The sequence below is a fragment of the Scyliorhinus canicula genome, chromosome 4 (assembly GCF_902713615.1).
Source record: "Scyliorhinus canicula chromosome 4, sScyCan1.1, whole genome shotgun sequence".
NCBI classification, from domain to species: domain Eukaryota; kingdom Metazoa; phylum Chordata; class Chondrichthyes; order Carcharhiniformes; family Scyliorhinidae; genus Scyliorhinus; species Scyliorhinus canicula.
The window spans coordinates 213,443,073-213,468,810 of record NC_052149.1 but is presented as its reverse complement, the minus strand read 5'-3'; the positions used below and the strand labels follow the sequence as shown (position 1 = coordinate 213,468,810).

General features: G+C 45.8%; 1 protein-coding gene across 7 annotated transcripts in view; it reads right to left on the bottom strand.

The window, feature by feature from the left end:
* The window catches only part of sgcd (sarcoglycan, delta (dystrophin-associated glycoprotein)), a 668,036-nt gene that overhangs the window by 191,163 nt on the left and 451,135 nt on the right, over positions 1-25,738 (bottom strand). For 5 of the 7 annotated variants that reach the window (XM_038796037.1, XM_038796040.1, XM_038796038.1 and 2 more), the window contains one exon: positions 14,611-14,799. In XM_038796037.1, the coding sequence (XP_038651965.1) occupies positions 14,611-14,799 (189 nt within the window). Of the gene's footprint in view, positions 1-14,610; positions 14,800-19,900; positions 20,040-25,738 lie in introns of those variants that run through there. The other 2 variants (XM_038796034.1, XM_038796041.1) reach the window with 1 other exon arrangement.

The window sequence follows — 25,738 nt, the reverse complement described above, 5'->3', positions numbered from 1 at the left end:
GTTGCCAAGGCAACTTAGACTCCTTGGTGAGCCAGGTAGCTCACTTGGCTGGATGGCTGATGTGGATTGCATTGGTGCCAACAACACAGGGTTCAATCCATGTTCTGACTGGAGTGAAGCTTGGACAATTCTCCTTGCCCTACTTGTGGTGGAGGTTGCAGTGCTGCGGACCTGCAGAGTGCTCAAGAAGAAGACGGGTCAAATGCGTCAAGCTTCTGTTATTCATACTTCAATGGCCTGTTTGACTGACAGTTTTATACGGTTGTCGGCACATCAGTTTAATTTCCAAAAAAGAATTAGAGGAGACATGAATAAAAACATTTTCACCCAGAGGTTGGTGGGCATTTGGAATTCACTACCTCAGTTGGTGGTTGAGGCTGCATTTGCAGTGCTGTAACCTTCAAGCATACGGACCAGGTGATAGAAAGTGGGATTAAAATTAACAGCTAGTTTCTTTACTCTCTTTTTTTGGCTGGTGCAGACATGATGGGCCGAATGGCCACTTTCTACACCATGGGCGGGATTCTCCGTACCCCCCCCCCCTTAAACTGCTGCAGTCCAAGTGATGTGGGTGCACAAACAGTGATGTAAAGAAGGGCGTTCCACAATGTTGACGCAGTGACAGTGAAGGAATGACCACATAGTTCCAAGTCAGGATATGTGGCTTGTAGGGAAAGCTTTCAAGTGGCAGTGTTCTCAAACATCTGCTGCTCCTGTCCTTCTAGATGGGAGAGGTCGCGGGTTTGGAAGGTGTTAACGAAGGAGGCTTGATGAATTAATTACAGTCACAGTCACTGTCTTAATGACTTAAGTTGGTACTATATTTTATGACTTTCATTTTAAAATTAATGTCCTCTTGAAATTACACTGAAGCCTTCTCAATAATGGCCTATTCTTTAGTTCTGCAAATTAGCAATTAAAATTAAGCTCCCGACATTTGTAATGGGATGTGTATAATGTGTCAACATTAGAAGTTCCGTGGACCAAAAGGGAATCAATGAGCAGAATTTTCCATACCATATTTGCGTCAGTCATTTCCAGTTTTAAAACGCTGCATCGTGGGGAATAAACAAACCTGAAGCTTTCAGTCGCTTGTAAAATTTGACAATGAGTGGGTATCACTGATCTGTAATGATCTTTTTTTTTTCCACATGTATGGATGCTTCCGAGCAAGGATTAGAACCTGCAGCATATGTTTTTCTGTCTAATTGAGTGGGCAAAAATGCAAATGTGTCCGCAGAGGATTCTGCATTCATTAAAACAAGTAATGAGAAATAGTGTGTAAAATTGGTTCTATCGTTACTCAGCAAGAGGATCAGACATCCCACAATGTTGTGTTATATGTGGAAATGTCACTGCTGCAAATTATTCTGATTGTTAATTATGAATGTAAGTGATCTGTGAATCTTGATGCTCTTCTCTTTGCAAGAACTGTGCTTCAATACTGCATAGTACCACCAACAATATAAATGATTTGATAATAAAGCCCAGGAGATTGAGATAATGCTAATGATGTTTAAAACTCCAGGTTTCAAACCATTAATATGACATACAGCTAATACAATCCTTCACTAATTATTTTCTCACATTCTTTATTTTTGGGGTCATGGGTCACAATGCAGCTCTATTACCTTGCATATGACTGATTCATTGACAGAGAAGACTCACTCAATGCTGTGTGTCTGAAGACACAATGGTCTTTGTCCCACTCATACTTAGAAAGGAATTGGAGGGAGGCAGAGATAGTGGTAGCTATGGATGCGGAAAAGGCTTTTGACCGGGTCGAGTGGGACTATCTGTGGGAGGTGCTGGGAAGGTTTGGGTTCGGGGAGGGGTTCATTGACTGGGTTAGGCTGCTATATCAGGCCCCACAGGCTAGTGTAAGGATGAACAGGACGACATCAGATTACTTCAGATGCGGGACAAGACAGGGTTGCCCTCTCTCCCCACTGATGTTCGCGCTGGTCATAGAGCCACTGGTAATTGCTCTGAGAGCTTCGAGGGACTGGAAAAGGCTGGTCGGGGGGGGGGGGGGGGGGGGGGGGGGGGGGGGGGTGGAACATTAAGTCTCATTTACGCGGACGACCTGCTATTATAAATGTCAGACCCAATGGCGGGGCTAGACGGTATCATGGAAATCCTGAGGGAATATGGCCAGTCTTCAGGATATAAATTGAACATGGCTAAGAGCGAAATGTTTGTAATTCAGGCGAGGGGGCAGGAGAATAGGCTGAAGTAGTTGCCGTTCAGGCTGGTAGGAGAAATATTTAGATACTTGGGGATACGGGTGGCACAGGAATCGCGCCGCACTGGTCGGCGGCCGCAATGTAGCATGGCGTGGTCGTTGCAGGCCACTGCCGTGCGCATGCACAGCCACGGACCCGGCAATTCTTCGGTCCATATCAGTATCGTCGGGGCAGGATACACGCCGCCCCCCAGCGAGATTCTCCGACCCGGCCGGTGTGTGTGTGTGTGGGGGGGGGGGGGGGGGGGGGGGGGGGGATCCCTCCCATATGACTAGAAAAGAGGTTAATAGATTAAAATGTGAATCCAAAGCTTAAAATGCAGGAGTTACTCTTGTTCTTTGACTACTTTGTTAACATAATTTATATGTCCAATGATGTGTTCATTGAAGTAAGGAAAGTGTTCATTGAAGTAAGGAAAAGCTTTTCACTTTTTTCAGCAAGAGGCATTCCCAGGTCAGGAATAATTCAGGTTAATAGCAGATTAAATTTTCACTCAAGCTACCCAGAAAATGTGCACTGACCCCAATCTCAGAGTAGCGCCCTCTGCTGCACTTGTGTGATTTTCCATTTCCCACAATTAGCCTTTCAACCTTTTTGCTTCAGGCTGACAACATCCTGACACTTTCCCCGAAATTATGGGTAGCTTCATGCTGTAGATTTGTCCACACTTGGTCTGAGATAGACACAAGTTCACTTAAAGCGATAGCCTCATAATAGCCTCGTAACCAAGAGAGGACACTGCCTCCTGACGAGGTCCAATCTGCATGGAAACCAAATCAATGCACTAACCCAGAGGAACTCCAAGTATAGCTTTAGTGAAATTGTTTCATCTAGTTCACTTCACACCATGCATGACTGCCCTCGCCAGGCAGAGAGCAGGCTTATTATGTTTTCAGAACTGCTTCTTAGCAGCATTATGAGATTTTTTAAAACTACATAAGACTCAGTATGACTTATACAAGTTACCTCCTTTGAACTCTGGGTTTCCTGTACCTGTAACGATGCCTCATCAGAAAGCTGGAGGCAAAACCAATGATTATGCATCATGAATTCAAATTTGTTTATGTTGAAGTGCCATCTGCTCCATCACAAAATATTTCTGAATTTTAGGCCTGGACTTTAACTGCCAGTGGATTTCTGCTGGCGAAATGCACTGGTAAAGTAATTTGGTGCTTTACTATAGAAAAAACTGAAGCAGCCGGACAGTGGTGGCTATTGACCATCCCAACGTGGTCCCATGATTTTTGGTAGAGAACCATACGGGCAGGAGCAGATGTCTTTGATTTCCGTTTGGGGCCTGGTAGAATCGTGCTCTTGCTCTTCCTGGCCTCACAAGGAAAGTTTCAAAAAGATGTTTAAAACCTCAGCTGGCCCCGATACTATTCGCTGCTGGTTTGGTCCAATGGGAACGTCATTGCTCCTCACTACTCGGGCCACCACATTAAAATTGCCGTAAGTACCATGCATGGAGTGCAGGCCGCACAAAGGACAATTAACATTGCTTGTGTGAGGTGGCAGCATCTAAACACACAGCTCCCCATTTAAGCCAAGTGGCAATTTCATGTCTCGTGCCTCACATGCAGTTATACGAAGTGGCTCGGCAACGACTTGCAGCAGTTGTTGAAAAGAACCCATTGGCCTGAACTTCCAAAAAGCGAGTCTTGTCCAATTGATATGTAGAGTCTGAAAGACTCGTCCACTTCCACTGGGTCAGTGGTTGTGAGCCACTGGTAGCACAGTGGTTAGCACTGTCGCTTCACAGTGCCAGGGTGCCAGGTTCGATTCCCGGCTTGGATCACTGTCTGCACGTTCTCCCTGTGTCTGTGTGGGTTTCCTTCGGTTGCTCCAGTTTCCTCCCACGAGTAATAATAATAATCGCTTATTGTCACAAGTAGGCTTCAATGAAGTTACTGTGAAAAGCCCCTAGTCACCGCATTCAGGCGCCTGTTCGGGGAGGCCGGTACGGGAATTGAACCCGCGCTGCAGGCATTGTTCTGCATTACAAGCTAACTATTTATCCCACTGTGCTAAACCAGCCCCACAAGTCCCGAAAAATGTGCTTGTTAGATGATTTGGACGTTCTGAATTCTCCCTGTGTGTGCCCAAACAGGCGCCGGAGTGTGGTGACTAGGTAAGTTCATTGCAGTGTTAATGTAAGCCTACTTGTGGCGATAAAGATTATTATTAAAAGACGAGGCGGGATTCTCCGTTTCTGAGACTAAGGCCGGGATTCTCCGTCCCGCCGCACCAGATTTCTGCTGCGGCCGCCGCCGGGATTCTCTGTTTCGCTGACTGGTCAATGGGGTTTCCCATTGTCGGGCAGCCCCACGCCGTCGGGAAACACCTGTGGAATCAAAATGGAGAATCCCAACGGCGGAGAATTCAGCCCTAGGTGTTGATGCCAGTGTACAATTTGTGGACTTTCACGACAGAAAACCTGGCGCCACACCTGGTCCAATACCGTTACTGTGGAGGGGCTAGCACCAGCGCCGCATGGAGAAAAATCGATTCCAATGAAAAGCGGTGCAGCTACGCCAGGTCCGTGATCGACAGTCGGGAGGCTGACAAGCTGCAGCCGCACATACCCATTACACTCCCTACACACACTCATTCCAGCCAACAGGATGGCATTGGTTGTGCTGGAGCACGCCCACACAGCCGATTAGTCAGATGGGGCCAGAGGGCACCTAGGGGGGTGGCCTGGTGGGACACCTTTATGACCCATGGCACTAAGTTCACAGTGGGTAGTCAGCGGCGTGCGCAGTTGCATGGTTGCCTTGCCAGCTACAGCAATGGTGTTCTGTGCCCGTCCACCCCGACCCCACAACCCACCTCCTGGCCACCCCCGCTATTCTCCCCAGCACTGGAAAAAGCTCTGGCCACTGACACAACTGTCAGCAAACTATGGTGATGTCGGGCACTTTCCATAACTGTCTCCAAAGAGCTGGTAAAATTACAGTCTCTCCCTCAGCTGCCACCTCGCCCGTTTCATGATTTTTAAAAGCACGAGTGAACCGTGCCGTCGGGAACTAGGCCCATCGGACGCGGAGAATCACGGAGGCCCCGGAGAATACCGGGTCAGGCCCTCTAATGATATGCAAACGGTGTTTACTGTACTTGCACTCCGGAACGTATTGACGCCACTGTTGAGATGATGGAGAATTGCAATTTGGCCTCAAATCGTCACCTGCCGCAATTTTGGCTTCAGAGCCGATTCTCTGCCCAATTGCCTTTCCTGATTTCAACGTCAGCCGCCGGAGAATCCCACCCCACCAAACAGGACACATAAGATTGTGATCTTATTGTCGGAGACAGAATGAGTAACCTAGTGCTATCTCGGTGATTGTAACTTCATTGGAATGCACAAACCTCAGGCTAACCAGAAAATAACAGAGACCATTCTGCAGTTCAGATGATTTTATGGAGATACTGCTTCATGGTTGTCATGCCAACAACTGGTGAACCCACACCACGAGACTTTCTAATGACTGGTCTGAAAACATTGACATGTTGGTACTGGGATTGTGGCAACAAATTTACCAATGTTGGCGTCTTGCCTGGCTGCTGCTGGGACTGCCATCCACCCCTGCAATACCAAGGTCCTCAATTGGTCCTGATATTGGGACCCAAGATCTTCGGCAATCTCTCCCTATTTTACTCTTGAAAATCATTGTTTCCGACAGCAGCACGGTAGCATAGTGGTTAGCACAATTGTTTCACAGCTCCAGGGTCCCAAGTTCGATTCCCGGCTTGGATCACTGTCTGTGTGGAGTCTGCACATTCACCCCGTGTGTGCGTGGGTTTCCACCGGGTGCTCCGGTTTCCTCCCACAGTCCAAAGATGGGCAGGCCAGGTGGATTGGCCATGATAAATTGCCCTTAGCGTTGAGTGAGGTTACTGGGTTATGGGGATAGGGTGGAGGTGTGGGCTTGGGTAGGGTGCTCTTTCCAAGAGTTGGTGCAGACTCAATGGGCCGAATGGCCTCCTTCTGCACTGTAAATTCTATGATCTACCTATATCCATCCATCGAATCAAAGGGTGGGCACCTTTCTAGCTCTGGCAGTCCCATCTAGAGAATCGGCCACTGTTGAGGCTGCAGGGTGAAAGAGAGAGTGCCCCATGTTGAGGTACCCCAAGATGCTGCTGAGCCACCATCTCCAGTCAGTAGCTGGTGGAATGGCTACCGTCTCCACCTTTGGTAATATCCTCTGGCGGCAAGAACACATTGGGTTTTCCTCCTCATGCCTTCCCCTGCCATTTTCCCATCAGTCCAGCCTGTCTCCAAAGAGCTGGTAAAATTACAATCTATGCATTAAGCAAAAAAATATTGACTAGAAGTGCCTATTAACAGGTTACAGAACAGACTTAGGTTACATTATATGGATACTTTTACAAGTTAGTCCAGTGCCTGCCAGTACATTACTACTTCATTGCGGAATTTGATTCTTCTTTCTCACCGGCATACTGAACAGGGACAAGATGACAGGACAGCACTGCAGCAAGAACTACAATATGAGTTGGGATCATCTGAAATATTCATTGAGAATGTAATTTAAAAAGAAAAAAACAGTCTTGCATTTGTAGCAGGAATGGGAAATCTAGGCTAGTGAGTGGGGCACAGGAGTAACCCTCCTTCACCTCAGTGCAAGGTGGAAATTGGCCACATGAATAAGATTAAATACATTTAATACACATTGACTATTTCATAATGATTTGCAGAAAATGCTAAATAATCCATATGTTAATAGAACTGTCACCAACTTCAAATGGGAAAAGCAATAGAAATATGTACGCTGGCCTCCTGTATATCTATTCTGCTTATCAAAGCTACCAGCAAGATTAAAAGTTATGTTGAGGTACATTTATTAATTACACAGATATGCGCTCTAGATATTAATTCTTATTTGTTTATATTGTAAGGGCCTTCCTATCGATTCACTTTTTTCTGTTTTCTTTATTTTTGCTGTTCGCATTTTGATCCATGGACGCTTAATGAACATGTATCTTTAAATTGAGCAGGGTAAGTGAAGAATTAAAAAAGTTACAAAACAGAACACTGTTCTAGCTTTTGGACTGAAAAACCCAGACTTTTCGGCACCTGAGAGATTGGTGGGACTCGGTTCAATTCGTTGGAGAGGCTGGACAGGTTAGGGTTCTTTTTGCTGGAGCAGAGAAGACTGAAGGGTGACCTGATTGAGGTGTAAAGATTATGAGGGGCATGGTCAGGGTGGACAGGGAACAGCTGTTCCCCTTAGATGAAGGGTCGGTTATGAGGGGACATAAATTCAAGGTGAGAGGCCGAACGTTCAGGGGGATTTGAGGAAAACGTTTTTACCCAGAGGGTGGTGATGGTCTAGAACGCACTGCATGGGAGGCTAGTAGAGGTGGATTGCCTCACATCCTTTAAAAAATACCTGGATAAGCACTTGGCAGGTCTTAGCGTTCGAGTCTATGGGTCAAGTGCTGGCAAATGGGATTAGGAGTGGCAGATCAGGTGCCTTTCATGCAGCGGTGCAGACTCAATGGGCTCAAAGGCCTTTTCTGCACTGCATTTTCCTGTGCTGCTGTGGTTGGTTGGTGGCCATATTCTGCCTGGAACAGCTGCCGATTGGATGCTGCCCATGTGGAATGCTTTTTCAGAGAATCAACGAAGGACAGTTGGAGTCCTGGACTCTCAGAGGAAAGAAGCTCCCGCTCTTTTTTTAAAAGATAGTTTATTAGAGGTATTTTCACATTTCTACAGAACAAAAATGCCACAAAGAACCACAACAAACCATCAACAATGTAGTAACATGTCTAATGCTAATTTTTCCCACTCCCTCCTACCTCCCCTTTTTCCAGCAATAACCATCGACCCCTCCCCTCCCCAACAAAGAAAAGACTGGAAATGAGGAAAAAAACAAGACGCTCCCCCCCACCCACCCTCCCCAAACCCTGCTGACAATTTAGCACCTTTTAAAAAGGTCAATGAACAGCTTCCACCTCATGGAGAACCCCTCATCCATTCCTCTAATGGCAAACTTAATAATCTGTAAGTGTACAAATTCCACCAGGTCGCACATCCATGTCCCCACCCTTGATAGCTCTGAATCCCACCAACTCAATAAGATCCTTCACTGGGCTAGCAGGGAGGTGAAGGCCACCACGTCAGCCTCTCTCCCCATCTGAGCACCCAGATCTTCCGACACCCCAGATATTGCTACCCATGGGCTCGGTGTGCCCTTCCCAGCCAGAAACTTTGACAATACTTCAGCAATCCCCTTCCAGAACCCCGCCAAGCTCGGTCACGCCCAGAACAGCTGGCTATGGTTCTCCAGGAAAGCTGCTTAGCTGTACAAAGACCTGAATGAATCTACCGTGAAAGCCCATTACAGAAACAGAATCCTCGAACCGAAAGCCTGGAATGAAGAAAGGTGTGCTAGAAAATAACCATCGGAAACAAATTACTTTTATCCCTTTAACTTATTGTTTTACACCCCTCTTCTCCCCTCTGTGCTTGTTTCTCTGTCTTGTGTGTGTGAGAGTGTGGGAGGGGAAAGTTAAAGTGGAGATTAGGAATTAGATAGTCATTAACCAGTTGTATTTGCTGCATTTTTAGTTATAGTTATTGTTATTAATAAAATTAATTGTGTTTAAATTTACAAACCTGGTGACTGTCATTATTGGCCAGCCAAGGGCCAAAGACTTTGGGTGTTTTTCTAAGAATTATTTATTAATTCCAACTGTTCTGTGACTCTGGGTCAAGTAGGGCTGGAATTGACCACATACTAACAATATCGTAACAATATTGATTTACCTTTACTTATTGTAATTAATAAACCCTACTGCTCCCGATAAGCTTCATGACCGCTGTAATAACAATTTGATTATGAATAAACCTTACAGTTAGCAATAAGTTGCAAAAGTATTGAAAGGTAAATGCGGAAAACCAACCAACCGCTCCGCTCTCAGTCTTTCTCACGCCCTTTTATCCTCCTGGCTCACTCTCAAGTTTCGCTCTTTCTCACGTTTTTTAATCTCTCGAATCTGCTCTCACTCTCGAAAACTCCACTCTCCCTCTCTCAGCCAAATGGCTCCCGGGCCTTAGGCAGAACCATGACTGGCTGCATACTACCCACAGGTCACAGATTGCCCAGCACTGATTTATGCAGTACTTTTGAAGTACAGAAACTGTTGTAACATGGGAAACGTAATAGCCAAATTATGCACAGTGAAAACCCCTGAAGAATGATAATCACCAGATAATCTATTTTACGTCATATTGATTGAGAGACAAATATCAACCAGGATGCTGCAGAGCCCCCTGTTCTTCTTTGAAATAGTGCCACGCGATCCTTTGCATCGAACTGTGTAGGCAGCTGGTGCCTCGGTTTAACATTCCACCTGAAAGACAGCACCTCCAACAGAGCAGCACACACTCAGTATTGCGCAGGGATTGCTGCAGGGGCTGCAGCTGGACAGAGAAGCCTGGAGCAGGTAAATTCAGGGTCTTGAGCTGGGAGGCTTAGGGAGAGGAGCAATGTGTGGGGGGTGGGGGGGGGGGGGGGGGGAGAAGGTGGGCTTAAGAGCGAGAGTGTGTAGGAAGGGAGGGGTCTAGTCCAACGAACCCACCCACAATCGGCAAAGGGCAGCCCCGAAGGATGACCTCCTCCTTTCCATCTGTTAACCATTTCAGATCAAAGATTGGGCTTGCTGCTCCTGCTCTCCTGCCCAGGTCAAACGCATTGTAGCTGGCAGCATATTATCAAGGTCAATAGGCAAACCTGTGCCTGGGGGGTGAGCTCAGAGGTGTCGGGATGAATGTTCACACAAGTTCCTCCAGGTGCTCCGGTTTCCTCCCACAGTCCAAAGATGCACAGGTTAGGTGGATTGGTCATAATAAATTGTCCCTTAGTGTCCAAAAGGTTAGGTGGGGTTACTGGGTTACAGGGAAAGGGTCGGGGTGTGGGCCTCGGTAGAGTACACTTTCCAGGGTTCGGTGCAGACTTGATGGACCAAATGGCCTCCTTCTGCACTGTCGAGATTCTATGATTTGGGTACAAAAAAACTGGAATATTACTAGTGGTTGCTGACCTCTTACCACGTGTCTGATGTGAGCAATGGGAGGGAGAATGTGGCAGTGGGCATTCCTCAGTTAAAGACACCTTAAAATGATAATGTCACCCAGCTAGTGAGTCCTTTAATGCTGGCACAGTAATTTCACTTACGTGAAGGAGTTAGCGCAATAGCTTCTAAGAAGTAACAAGAACTTGTTGTGACTGATGTTTGGCTAATGTTGAATTTTGCCCAATTTTTTTTGCCAGTGCAATCTTTAATGAGATGGCCATCTAACCTCAGATTTATTTGACTGAATCTAATTTCACGTACTTCCTTTGCCACAGACAACTGTTTTAAATACTTTTTTATTACTCATGACTTGAACTGTCTAATGAGCTGATAATACTGATTACTTTGGTTCTTCAAGGAGGACAAGGCATCATATACGCTTTATTCTGTAATTATGATCTATGAGAATTCCTACAGTGCAGAGGGAGCTTCTTGGCTTTTTCAGTCTGCACTAACCCTCTGAAACACAATCCTACCTCGGCCCACTCCCCCACCGTATCCCTGAAACTCCACCTAACATGCACAGCTAAGGAGCAATTTAGCATGGCCAATCCAACTAACCTGTGGGAAGAAACCGGAGGACCCAGAGGAAACCCACGCAGACACGGGGAGAACGTGCAATCTCCATACAGACAGTAACCCAAGGCCAGAATTGAACCCTGGTACCTAGCGCTGTGAGACAGCAGCGGTAACCACTGTGCCACCATGAGGCCCTTCAATATCCATAGTATCACATCAACACCAATGTACCCTCAAATTAATTTTGTAGTCCCTCGCCAATTCTTTTACTTTTGGGCTCTTTATTTTGGTCTGCCTGCAAACCTATGTGGATATCTTTGGGTTGCTGCACGAAACATTGGTCAAGATCGCCAGAAAATGCAAACAGAATGGACTGTGGTAGGCAAGATAAATGCCCGAATAAAAATAGGAGGGAGAGAAGAAAGATAGAGCATGGGACAAGCCAAAGGAAAAGACAGCTCTGCTGGAAGGATGTGTATTAACTGCCATTCATCACCATCAGTGAGGGGCTTTGAGACAGGTACAATAGCATTACAAACTGGTTCCAATAACTGCCTTCATAGACCATAAAGCTCCGAATGCAGCCTCCCTCCATGCAACATAGGAAAAGCTGCAGAGCAGTTTGTGTCATTTGCAATGAATCAGTATGTGGCCCATCACACCAAAAATATGCAATCCACAGGGACAGGTAATTAACAATACACAATTAAACGCCATTAACTGCATTTACCAATGCTCCCATTAAAAGCATTATCAGCATTGCCTAATTAAAGTTTCATACAAACAGTTACAGATTATTCTTCTCTATTAAGGCACCTTTATAAAACGGTTAAATAATGGGTAAAACATCATTACTCATAAGCAACATTAATCTGAAGTAAATAATTCAGACATAGTAAAAGCTTTTAATTATCAGTAATCAGTTCACATTATATAAAATCAATTCTGCCTTGCAGACTCAGCCTATGATTCAGACAGTTTTCATTTCTTCAAAAGCAGGAATTAATTAAACGCAAATAATCACAGCCCGTTTTTGGTAAGAAACCAAAGTTTGAATTACCGAATCAACAGAGTAAAACTGGAAGCAATTGGACCCAATTGAGGAGGAAATGGAGCTGGGGGAAGAGATGGTGTTGGTATAAATGTGCTTTAAAAGTAAAATATATCCCAAGGTCTTTTACAGTTAAACCCAGGAAAAGCCGGTGCCAAGATAGGAAGAGAGGTCAGTGTTATATTACCTTGCGTAATAGATATATTGCTCTTTTGAACCAGCCGAGTTGGTGAAATGAACAATAGTCTTCTTGTAAAGATAAACTAATTTATTGAGTAACATGAATAAATATTGAATTCCCAGCACAAAAGTACTGAGAGAAAGATTCTTCACTGGTGCAACTCGGCAGAAACAAGACAGCTGTACCCCTAAGATGGCAGGGAAAAGCTTATTAACTCAACTCACTCTCAATCCAGCCAATGCTAACCTGCAAGGGCCAATGGAGTCATGCAGTAGATCTTTCTAATATGTAAATCAGGGATGTATGATCCGTATTCCAGCAAAGAGGAGACCGGAAGTTAAGTTTTTTTTATTACAGAAGGAAGGATGATTAATACTCTGGGCTCGACAAAAACTCAACAAAATTGCCATACAAAGCTTTCATCCTACCAAGAATGGACCTCCCCTGGATTCACTATCTACCTGGTGCCAGGGTTATCTGGGACTATCCAATATTGTTGCAGTCTGAACAGGGCACTCGATTCTCACCTGCAACTCACCAGTCCTATATCAATGAAACATGGGGTGGGATTCTCCAACCCCCCGCCGGGTCAGAGAATCGCCCGGGGCCGGCATCAATCCCGCTCCTGCCGTGTCCCGAATTCTCCGCCATCCGAGATTCGGCGGGGGTGGGAATCGCGGCGCGCTGGTCGGCGGGCCCCCCGTGGTGATTCTCCGGCCCGCGATGGGCCGAAGTCCCGCCGCTGACAAACCTCTCCCGCCGGTGGGAATCAAAACACCTACCTGACCGGCGGGATTGGCGGCGCTGGCGGGCGCTGGGGTCCTGGTGGGGGCGCAGGTCGATCTGACCCTGGGGGGTGCCCCCACGGTGGACTGGCCCGCGATCGGGGCCCACCGATCGGCGGGCAGGCCTGTGCCATGGGAGCATGCTTTTTCTTCTGCCTTCGCCATGGTCTTCACCATGGCGGAGGCGGAAGAGACCTCCTCCCCTGCGCATGCGCTGGGATGACATCAGCAGCCGCTGACGTTCCAGCGCATGCGTGGATTGACGCCAGCCGGTGAAGTCCTTTCAACCCCTGCTGGCGTGGTGCCAAAGGCCGTTCACGCCAGCCGGCGGAGCGCCAACCACTACGGCACGGGCCTAGCCCCTCAATGCGAGGGCTTGGCCCCTAAATGTGCGGAGTCCCGGCGTGTTGGAGTGGCATAAACCACTCCGGCGTCGGGCCGCCCCAAAGGTGCGGAGACTTCTCGGGACCCCCTGCCCCGCCGGGTAGAGGAGAATCCCGGCCCAGGTCATCAAAGTGGACTGGACTGGCTTTTGGAGCAATCAAGTGGCTCCCTAAAAGCCATACAAAGCCAAACCCGTCATTTCCAAAGTGTCATTGCTTTACAACGGTTGAATTGCAATTACGGTTTAAATTATAGTATCAGAGGTCACATTGATGGACTAGCCACCCACTTAGTGAAACAAGATGATCTACATTATCAGAGCCCATGATTTCATTTAGAGAGGGACTATCAGATTGAAGATTATGAGTGCGATCTACTGGCCACATCCCACCTGAATGGGAGCGCAACGCGGCTGGTAGATGCCGGGAGACATCTCTTCCGGTGTTTACTCAGCTGGCCACGTGAAATCCAATGGGATCTTGCAAGACGTCACAATCTGGATCCTGCCCATTGGGGGCGGGATCAGTATTTGGCAAATCTGCATATTAGAGTGAACAGCTACGCTCACTCTAAAATACAGCTCGCCTGATCTGCCCGACACTTTGGGATCTAACCCCTTTGCCTCGGAGATCTGTGCCAAGTGCCATTTAGTATTGGTCCCTGCAAATGGGGACCAGGTGGAATGACACTTCGGGCAGTCTCCCAGTGGGTAGTAGACCCCTGGGAGGTCTCTGGTCAGGGTGGCACCCTGGCACTACCAATCTGATACCCAACAATGCCACCTGGGTGCCAGCCTGACACTGCCAGGGTGTCCAGGTGGCAATGCCAGGCTGGCATTGAGTCTGTGCCAGGGATCAGGGCTTGCCCCGGATGGGGGGTGGTCTGTACTAAGGGATTGTGGTGAACGGAGCTCCTCAGGAAACAGGATTAAGTGCAGCCTTGGCGGGGCGTTCCCCATTGAGGCCCCGGATTGCAAGTGCCCCGTTCAAGAGCATGGTCTTTCTCAGCACTGCGAGCACCGGGAAACACCCGGCTAAACTAGTTCAACACGGGACTCTATTGCAATTCGATTAGATCATGCCCAAAATCGTTCCTTTCTATGTAATTTAAATATTTGTAAAATTATCTCGGTATATTCTTCACGGTGAGAGTTTGTATAGAAATACTTCATTGCTTGGCAGTAGGCTTTCATTGTAATGAGAACTTTTAATTCAGGATCTTCCTTGACCCACGGCTGTGATGGTCCATGTAATAAACCATTCATCAGAGAAATCACTATACGTCCCTTGCATATTTAAAAATCTTTTATTCTGATTAGCTTTCTTAAAGGCTACTCACTTTTGTAAAATTCATGACCTTCAGAATCCATATTGTCAGAGCGAGATTCAACAGCAGCAGAATCATCAAGAGGAGGACAAAAAAATAAAGGCACCGCTTTCGCCAGCCGTAAATCCCGAATTTGTAGACATATTGGTTTTCTGAGGTCTGGATGTTGTTTCGTTGAGTCAAGTACTGTTCCTGTGACATCTGCAGAATAAAAAATATCATTCAATGAAAAGAAAGGAGATGTTTCTCATGGCCTTTAACCCAAAATGATGGAGAATTTGTCATTTTTAATTATCTCTACTTTGGACTTTCTGGATCATAGCAATAATTTTAACCTAACCTGGCTAATGGTAACTGATGAGGTTAATTTGTATCTGTCTTCAAGGTTGAAGACACAAAAAGCTTGCCAGGAATGGTAGAGAATCAGGAGAGGAAAAGGAAGTGAAAGGAGGTTAAAAGTTTAGGCAGAGATGGTGGTGTCGTGACAATGCCACTCAACTCGTAATCCGAAAGCCCCGGCTAACAGCCTGGGGACAGGGTTCAAATCCCTTCACAGCAGCTAGTGGAATTTAAATTCAATTCATCAATGTTGAATTGAAAGCTAGTCTCTGCAATGGTTACCATGAAATTGTTGTTTAAAAACCCATCTGGTTCACTAATGCCCTTTAGCGAAGGAAATTTGCCATCCTAACCTGGTCTGGTCTACACCAGATCCACAACAATTTGATTGACATTTAACCAATCTCTAAACTGGCCTTGGCAAGCTATTCATTTCCTGTGGGTGGGCAACAAATGTCAACCTCACCAGAGTCACTCCCATACCATGAAAGAGTAATGATTAGTGGATGAAAAGTACTAGAAAAATTAATGGAACTAGTCCAAAGATGTGCAGGTTAGGTGGATTGGCCATGATAAATTGCCCTTAGTGTCCAAAATTGCCCTTAGTGTTGGGTGGGGTTACTGGGTTATGGGGATAGGGTGGAGGTGTTAACCTTGGGTAGGATGCTCTTTGCAAGAGCCGGTACAGACTAGATGGGCCGAATGGCCTCCTTCTGCACTGTAAATTCTATGTCTACAGGCTGATGATCTACAGCCTTGGGCCTTGGAGGAAGTGGCTGCAGAAATAAATGGATGCATTGGTCATAATCCTCCAAATTCCCCTTTCTGCAAATATGCCAGTGGTTTGGAGAACTACAAATGGAACACCATGATTTAAGAAAGTACGGAGTTAGAATACAGAAAAGTGTAGCCCAGTTAATTTCCCAGTCACTGGGAAAATACCAGAATCCATTATTAAGAAGGTAGTAGCAGGACATTTAAAAAAATCATAATACCATCAGACAGAGTCAACATGGTTTTGTGAAAAGAAAATCATGAATGACAAATTTATTAGTGCTCTTTGGGGATGTACAAGCAGGGCGGATAAAAGGGATCTAGTACATGTAGCGTTTTTGAATTTCAAAAAAAGGGGGGCGGCAGCACGCTGGCACCGTGAGTAGCACTGCTGCCTCACTGCGCCGAGGTCCCATGTTCAATCCCGGCTCTGGCCACTGTCGGTGTGGGTTTCACCCCCACAACCCAAAGATATGCAGGCTAGGTGGATTGACCACGCTAAATTGCCCCTTAATTGGAAAAAATGAATTGGGTATTCTAAATTTAAAAAATAAATAAAAAAAGAATTTCAAAAAGGCATTCAATAAGGTGGCACATAAAAGATTACTGCACACGATAAGAGATCACGGTGTTGGGGTAATAAATTAATATAGACTGACCAACTCACAGGAAATAGAGTTGGGATAAATGGGTCATTTTCAGGGTTGGCCAACTATAACTAGAGGAGTGCCACAGCGATCTGAACTGGGGCCTTAACTATTTACGATCTATATTAATGACTTGGTTGAAGGGACTGAGTGCATTGTAGTCAAATTTGCTGAGGATACAAAGGTAGGTCGGAAAACAAGCTCTGAGGAGGATATAAAGAGTCTGCAGAGGAATATAGATTGGTTAAGTGACACGGAAAATAAATTGTTAGATGGAGTATAATGTGCGAAAATGTTAGGTTGTCCACTTTGACAAGAACAATAGAAAAGCAGAATATTATTTAAATTGGGGGAGACTGCTGCAGTGCAGAGGGATCTGGGCATTATCATAAATCAATCACAAAAAGTTAGCATGCAGGTACAGGAGAGAATTATGAAGGAAACTGTGAGGGGTCCAATGCAATGGGTGGAGTATAAAAGTGGGAGATTCTTGCTACAGCAGTACGGGGCATTGAGCAGACCCCACCTGGGGTTCTGTGTAAAGTTTTGGTCTTCTCACTGAAGGAAGGATATACCTGCAATGGAGACAGTTCAGAGAAAGTTCACTCGACTGATTCCTGGGTGAAGGGGCTGTCTGTTGAGGAAAGATTGTGCAGGTTGAGCCTGTACCCATTGGAGTTGAAAGGGATGAGAGATGATCTTATTGTAACATATAGTAATCTGAGGGGATTTAAAGGTTAGATGCTGAGGAGATATGTTTATTCGTGGGGAAATCTAGAACTAGGGATACAGTTTAAAAATAAGAGGCCTCTGATTTAAGACGAAGAGGAAGAGGAATTTCTTCATTCAGAGGTTTGTTAATCTTTGGAATTTTCTCCCCAGAGGGAAGTGCAGGTTTGATCATTGAATATATTCAAGTCTGAGTTCGACAGATTTTTGATTGACAAGGGAATCAACGGTTATGGGGGACAAGCAGAGAAGTGGAGTTGAGGCCACCATCACCCTCAGCCATGATCTTATTGAATGGCAGAGCAGGCATGAGGAGCCGATTGGTCTATTGCTGTTTCTATTTCTTATGATTTTATAATCCCTGGTTTTACACTCCATGGAAAGTAACATTAGACATAATGTAAAACCGTTCTACCCAAACAGATGGGTTTCACACCTGGCAGGTTAAAATGACCTTCTCTGCTCCATGTTCCACAGTGAGCAGCGGTCTAATTATGGAAGTTAAAACGTGAAAGGGACTTGCTAAAGCGGATTTTGGGGGAATACTGAACCAAAAGGATACCATTTTAAAATTAGAGTGGGGTAATTTAGACTTGAAATCAGGACGCCCTTATTCACGTAAAAGGAGACCTTAATCTGGAACTCTTTATGTAAAAGGCGGTGGAAATTTGGTCAATTGAAACACTTAATACAGATCACTCAACACTTCAATGCTTGTCTCTCAAGGGATCTCAAGGGCTATGAAACAATGATAGGTAAATTAAATTGACGTACATGTCAGATATGGGCCGGGATTCTCCCCTACCCAGCGTGGCGGGGGGTCCCGGCGTATTGGAGTGGCGTCAACCACTCCGCCGTCGGGCCTCCCTCAAAGGTGCGGAATTCTCTGCACCTTTAGGGGCCAAGCCATCACATTGAGAGGCTAGGCCCACACCGGAGTGGTTTCCGCTCCGCCAGCTGGCGTGAACGGCCTTTGGCGCCACGCCAGCCGGGGCAGAAAGGACTTCGCCGACTGGCGTAAGTCCGCGCATGCGCCGGAGTGTCAGCTGCTGCTGACGTCATTCCGGCGCATGCGCAGGGGAGGGGGTCTCTTCCGCGTCCGCCATGGTGAAGACCATGGCGAAGGCGGAAGAAAAAGAGAGCCCCCACGGCACAGGCCCGCCGCTGATCGGTGGGCCCCGATCGCGGGCCAGGCTACCGTGGCGGCAGCCCCCAGGGTCAGATCGTCCCGCGGCCCCCCCCCCCCAGGACCCCAGCGTCCGCCTGCGCCGCCAATCCCGCCGGTATCAGAGATGGTTTAATCCACGCCGGCGGGAGAGGCTTGTCAGCGGCGGGATTTTGGCCCATCGCGGGCCGGAGAATCGCCGCGGGGGGCCCGCCACCATGAAGGGCCCAAACCTATTCCTACTTCTTTCCCTTGTATCCTCACAAAAGTAAGAGACCATTGAAAATGTTTTGATTTTTATTAAACTGAATTATAATGGGTTTCTTTCACTAGCCCAATTATTAAATGAGACTCATGGATAGAAACATGTTGTTTCTCTTGGCAGCAGGGAAATCAGCCTGATCACTTTCAAACAGTCTGAAGCTGGGTTTCTGAAACAATGGTGATATGTTTCAGTTATATTTCTAAAATCTAGTCCCTAAAAGCTCCCATCCAGTGGTCTGTTATTGTTATAAGTACAATCCATCATAAACACTATTTCTGTGCCTTCAGAATACACATTAACCCTACTGAAAACACAAAGAAATCCAGATTCTCGCTGGAGTTTATACATAGCTGAGGAGGATCCAGAATTTTGTGGATACTAATTAGAATTGCAAACACCTTGCCACATTCTAGTCACAGTTCAAGTCTGCTATTTTACATCCATCAAAACCTAATCGGCAGAAGGCTGTGGTTGAATGTGGGTATTTGTGGGATATGTTCTCTTGCGCACTGTGGCATATTGGAACTCTTGATCATAGAATCACAGAATTACAGTACAGAAGGGGACCATTCATCCCATCAAGTCTGCACCGGACCTCAGAAAGAGCACCCTACTTAAGCCCACGTCTCCACTCTATCCCCATAACCCCACCTAACCTTTAGGACACTAAGGGGCAATTTGTCAAGGCCAATCCACCTAACCTGTACATATTTAGAAAGTGGGAGGAAACTGGAGCACCCGGAGTAAACCCATGCAGACACGGGGAGAACGAACAAACACCACACAGACAGTCACCCGAGGCCAGAACTGAACCCGGGTCCCTGGAGCCACAAGTCAGCAGTGCTAACCACTGTGCCACCATGCTACCCACGCTAATCTTAAATAGCGTATTGACAAAAAATATGTATTTTTTAATATGAGCTGTATTATGAGAACTCTCAATTAATTATAGCACATTATACATTGCACGGCTTCTTAACCATAAATGAAGAGATTTGTGATGTTACTGAGAGTAAGTTGTTAAATTTGTGTCTACTTGATGGTGATTTTTTTTAAAACATGCAACTGAATCTTACTTCTCAAGAGAATTCTTGTTTTGTTAAGCATAGCCTTCCAATTCTAAAGCGAGAATAATAACATTGCAATTACAGCACAGCGTCCACCAGATCTCACTCAGGACAAACCCTACCTGCAACAGATCCTCACTTCCCAGCCTGTCACAACTCACATTGCCTTTCATTTGCAAACAAAATTGCAAATTTGATAGCATTTAGACTTATGATTCACTCAGTTATCTTAATCTAACTCTCAATTCAAATAACATATTCGACAAGAATGCAGCAAATGTAATCAACTTCACAGAATGCAAATAAGGCTACATACAGCGTACTGATATCCCTGTCCAGAATAGACATGATTGGTTAATTCTCCCCTGTCAATGCATCCGGAGATCACACTGCTGCAAAAGATTGGGATTGATTTTCCGCACATAATTTCTATGTAACTATCATCCCCTCACTATATCTTGCTGGAGAAATCACCCTGCTTTTATCAGAAAACGATGTTACAGTTACAATTAGAAGCTCTTTTTAAATAAGACTCTGGAGGCTGTTTGCTGCAGTGCCCAGTTTAAACAGACTTTTGTTTGCTGAGCATATAGACACAGCAAAGCATTCACCATGAACTTCAACTTAGATCAGACGTTCATTGTTAAATTCACTCAGAACAAATTGGTCTTCCCCGCATTTAGTCAGGCGCCCAGAGCTGATATATGTTTTGCGATTTGTATAGTATAAGGGTGTTTGGCATAGCAAGGATGAATGCGGGACTGGGAAACAGCACCATCCACAGTATGATGTTAAGAGACACATGACAGTAAACAGGAGACTAAGTTGTATGGAGAGAATTAAGGAGGAATCAGCATGAAGTTAATTCCTAATTTGGACTATGCTTTGTCCATACATAAATAGTTATTTGTTACCACTAAACCATACTGTTCAATCTTACAAGCCTCTGAACAACTTAATAAGACCGATTTAACAAACCCGTTCAACAATATGGTTGTAGAATATAGCATAACAACTGGAAGAGCTTTTAATAAATCCTGTTAAAGGATAGGAATTTATAGTGCGGGTTATCACAAATAGTTCTGTAGAGCAAGAGTAAAATAAGAGTTTTAAGACGCAGGACACTTAAGGATTATATTTTTTCAGATGTAGACTCAAGGAATATGAACTCATGATTTCAAATCCTTATGTTTATAGTGAGTGTTCCAAAGAAAAATCAAACAGATAGCTGAAGCACCAAACAGCCTTATAAAAATCTGAATTGTTGACCTGGAACATTGTAACGTGTTGCAATCTTATTTGTGGCACATATTTCCAGTCGCTACGACCACACAATGTTATTTGCTGAGCAGGCCAAATCCTAGAGGCAAATTTGTCTTGCTGATCATAATTGTTTTTTCACATTGTGAAAATGAGAAAAAAAGTTACTGATCCCAGAAGCTGCAGCAACACTTTTAGAATTAAAAAGAAATGAATGATTTATTAAAAAGTAAAAAACCTTAAGCATATAGAATTAAAGCTACACAGCTAAAACAGTCTTACAAAACATCCCCCCAAAAATCCATTTGGTCAGAACACGGGTAAACTACTTGGCAACAATCCTGTATAGATTTTTAGCTATACAAAGTAATATTATCCAAGGCAAAAATATCTGTCACTTTAGTAAAGGTTTGCCATACGATTCCTCAAACACTTCCACTCTGCTGTGGAAATCCAAGAAAATACAAAAACACAGCGGCTTTCTGAAATGAAGACTGTTCTGGTCTGACTGGATGGCTATTTCAGATTCCACACCTTCTCTCAGCAAAGAACTGGTCTCAGGCCATCTCCCCCACACAGCTACCACAACTCAACTCAACATCTTTCCTTAAATATCCTTTTCCACCCATTATCTATGATTCCATTGTCCACAACATCTCTTTGAAGTCAACTTTTTCAAAATATAAAATTCTTTTAAACTGTTCCAGCTTACTAAGAGCAAAGTCAATGAGAAATGTTCTAGCCTTTGTAATAATCACAACAGGAGGGTTTCAGGAACAATAGTTACATAACAATCACATCAGATAGCCTACAGCGCCAATAGCTTAATGACACTTACATCAGGCAACCAACGATGCCAATAGCTTTATAATAGTAACAGCAAGTAACTTACAAATCCTAGAGTGTTAGCAGGTAGCTTAATTGGATAACATTTAACAGTGCAATTTGATTGGCTTCAGTCAATTCATTTTTTTCTTTTGCTTTCTCCCTTACCTCATCCAGATAAGAATAAAGTCGGTCCATAAGAGAATACTGTGTATTTGAATATAGCTCTTTTCATACAATCATAGAGTTTACAGTGCAGAAGGAGGGTATTCGGCAAATCAAGTCTGCACTGGCCCTTGGAAAGAGCACCCTGTTTAAGCCTACGCCTTCAACCTATCCCTGTAACCCCACCTAACCTTTTTGTTTTGACACTAAGGGGCAATTTAGTATGGCCAGTCCACCTAACCTGCACACCTTGGACTGTGGGAGGAAACCGGAGCACCTGGAGGAAACCCGCACAGACACCGGAAGAAAGTGCAAACTCCGCACAGTCACCCGAGGCCGGAATTGAACTCAGGACCCTGGATCTGTGAGACAGCAGTGCTAACCACTGTTCCACCATACATCCCTGACTCTTGTTGAGTCTTTAATTCCTTATACCAACATTGGGCCAAGATCTCCTGATCATTGGAAACCAGGGGCGGGATTCTCCGCCATCCGGCGGGGAGGGCCGTACCGGCGCCAAAGAGTGGCGTGAACCACTCCGGCGTCGGGCCGCCCGGAAGGTGCAGAACCCTCCGCACTTCTGGGGGCTAGGCCGACGCTGGAGGAGTTGGCGCCACGCCAACCAGCGCCGAAGGGCCTCCGCCGGCGCGAGTTGGCGAATGCGCAGGAGCGTCAGCGTGTTCTGGCACATGCGCAGGAGGTTTCTTCGCCGCGTCGGTCATCGCAGAGTCTTACACAGGCTGGCTAGGAGGGAAAGAGTGCCCCCACGGCGCAGGCACGCCCGCAGATCGGTGGGTCCCGATCGCGGGCCAGGCCTTCATGGGGCCTCCCCAGGGCCGGATCCACCAGCCCCCCACCCTCCCCCACCACTCCCCGAGGGCTCTGCAGGCCAACCTCAAAGCCAGGTCCGCCGATATGGACCTTGTCCATTTCACGCCGGCGGGGTCCGGAGAATCGACGGTGGGGGGGGGGGGGCACTGACAATGGCCCCCGAACGGAGCAGCACAATCCCCGACCCGCCCAAAAACCGGCAGAATTCGGCAGCTGGCATCTGAGCGGCGGGGCGGGATTCACGTCGCCTGCTGCCGATTCTCCGACCCGGCAGGGGGTTGGGAATCCCGCCCCAGGCATACAACTGAATAAGCATATCAGGACATCGTGGAAGTCCTAAAGTGCAGGTCTATTTGGGAATTTCCTAGGCAGTTTCAACCTCCAATGGCCACTTTCTCCACCCCATGGCACCCGGTGCAAATGTCTCTTACTTTGAACTAGAGTCGGAGAGGTTGGACAGCTCCGTAGTGCTCCCCTGGGGTAGTTACCCAGAAAATCTTAGAGAGATTAAAGGCTAATTTAACACTAGGTGTACTGCACAACTGACACCCCATAACTCTCTCTGAACCCCTCGATTACTCGCTGATCATACAACAATGCCCCCAACCAGAAAAGCCCAACCCTCGACTACTCTCTGACTTGATCCAACACAACTATCCCTTCCGGCCTGATATAACCCAACTATCCCCTCAACCATCTGATTACCTGCCCGACCTGTCCCAACTATCCCTCTGACCCTATTACCTCCTCAACTTGACTAACCCCCCAAACTGACTACACCACTGGCCACGCAGCTCCCCCCGGCCAGACCAGACCACCCCTCCAACCCAACCCAACTCCCCTTACAACTATCCAACTACCCCCAAACCACAACTACACCCTCGACCTGACTAACTGCCCGATCTGACCTAACTAGCTCCTGACCCTCACCTGACTATCCGCTCACCCACATCATCCACCTACCAACCTCACCCACATCATCTACCTACACATTTTCTCACTGTTCTCACCTGCTCAACTACGCGCTTACCCACCTATCCATCTACCTCACCTTACCCACATACTCACTTGCCCATCTACCCACCCTACCCACTTACCCACCCACCTACTCTACCCATTCGCTCATTCATCCACTCAATCATTCACTCATCCATTCATTAACATTAGGACTGGACCTTTAAATTTACCATGTGGCGTCTCGTGCCATTAAAAAAGGTGTGTCTTGTATTCCCTTTGTTCTACTCCACGGAGCTCCACGTGTGCTGTGCTGCACATTTCTGTAAAAGCCGGAATTGGAAGAAGACCCCGGAAGAAGACCCCGGAAGAAATGCACAATAGTTTTGAGTCGGGGAAAATTTCCAAGCGCAGCGGCTTTCCGATCATTGCCATCGGTTTGAAGATCTGGGCCATTGCTTCTTGAGGCAGTTGCAGCAGTTGTCTACTCCTTACACATTTCCTAAGTCACAACTGTTTTACGTGATAATTACCAAACACATTTCAACCCATTGTTACACGTATTTCCTCAAAGAACATTTCAATGACAAAATACAAAAACGGATGGATTCAATTAAATTATTGTTCTTTAAACACTGGTCAAAATATTATTTAACTATTTAATTTTCATTTAAAATTATTGTCAGATAAAGTTAGAAAAAAATTCTGAACAGCTACGACATTGAGACATAACAAGTTGAGGGAAACATTCAACTTCAGCAATGGGTACTAAATGCTAAATTTTATCCCATTATTTTCACCAGTCAACTTGATTATATTTATTAGAAGCCATCCTCAGAAGGCACATAGAAAATTCAAACTCAAGAAACCTTGAAGATAAAATCTCCGAGTTAGAGAGGAATGGGGAACAAGGTCCTAACCCTAGGTCAAATCACTAACAATTTAAATGTAAAGTGGCTATTTGGCCTGGGAATGAGATGAAGTTCAATTAACCATGCCAGGAGTGGCCTGGAGATGGGACTAGTGACCGCATGTACTTTGAAAAAGTGAGCAGCAGCTATGAGTTGGGATGACACAGGAGGGGATTTAAAGGACCAATGTTGGTGCAGCCAGATGTCCATGAGTGGCACCAATGTTCTCAGATGGCTCTCATAGGACCTCACTGAGACAGTTGCTGATAGATAAAAATATATTGCAGAAGAAATTGCGCAGAGAAACCAAAAGCTAGATGGAAATGGCAACGAAGGTTAATACAGCACTGACACAAATAATATGGTCTCAATGTTGGTAATGTTTCAATGGCTCGATAACGTCCAGAAAGACAAGTGGTAAAAGAAAGCTGCGTATCAGACCTCTAACTCTATTTGCAACACCGGGCACAACAGCTGAGCATACTGAGGACCCATGGTTCTGCCTGACATTAATGGAGCAAGTGGCCAGTTGCATTACTGAGATGTCAACCACCCTCACATGTTGGGTGTAATTGAGAATGGAGCATCATTAAATATGCTTGGCTGAAAGCACAAAAGTCTATTAGAATACAGAATATCTGATCCCCAGAGGAATATTGTTTGATTTGACAGCTCAGGCTTGCTGATATCTCTGTGGCCAATTTCACTATATCTGTTGACATAAGCCAAGTAGTTTCAAGTGTTATTGGTCTTTGTATTTTGAAATTTCTAAGGGCCCGGATGATTGACACTTTTATTAGCTTCTCCAGGTGTTTTTTTAAGCATGCGGGAAATTTATCAATGGATTATATATTTCCAAATTTAAAAAAAAAATCATCCTACTTAATACTGTGGTTTCCATTGGTTCTAGGAATAATGTAGTGGGTTAATGGACATGGAAATGTCAGAGCTTGTTATAGACGGCATGATGGAATATAGAGGGTGGGTGGAATGGCAGAAACTGGCATAGGCAGCATCGATGGGGTATGGGGATTGTTTGGAGGGTGAAGGGAGTGTGCAGAGTGAGGGCTGGAAGGCCTTGCACTTTCTGTTGCATTGGTGGGCCTTTTAAACAGCTGTTTCTGTGCCCAGCAGCCAGTGGCTACATCCACCCACTTTCCTGGTTCAGCTGGTCCGACTCCTGCTCACACTCGGCCCTCAACAATGAA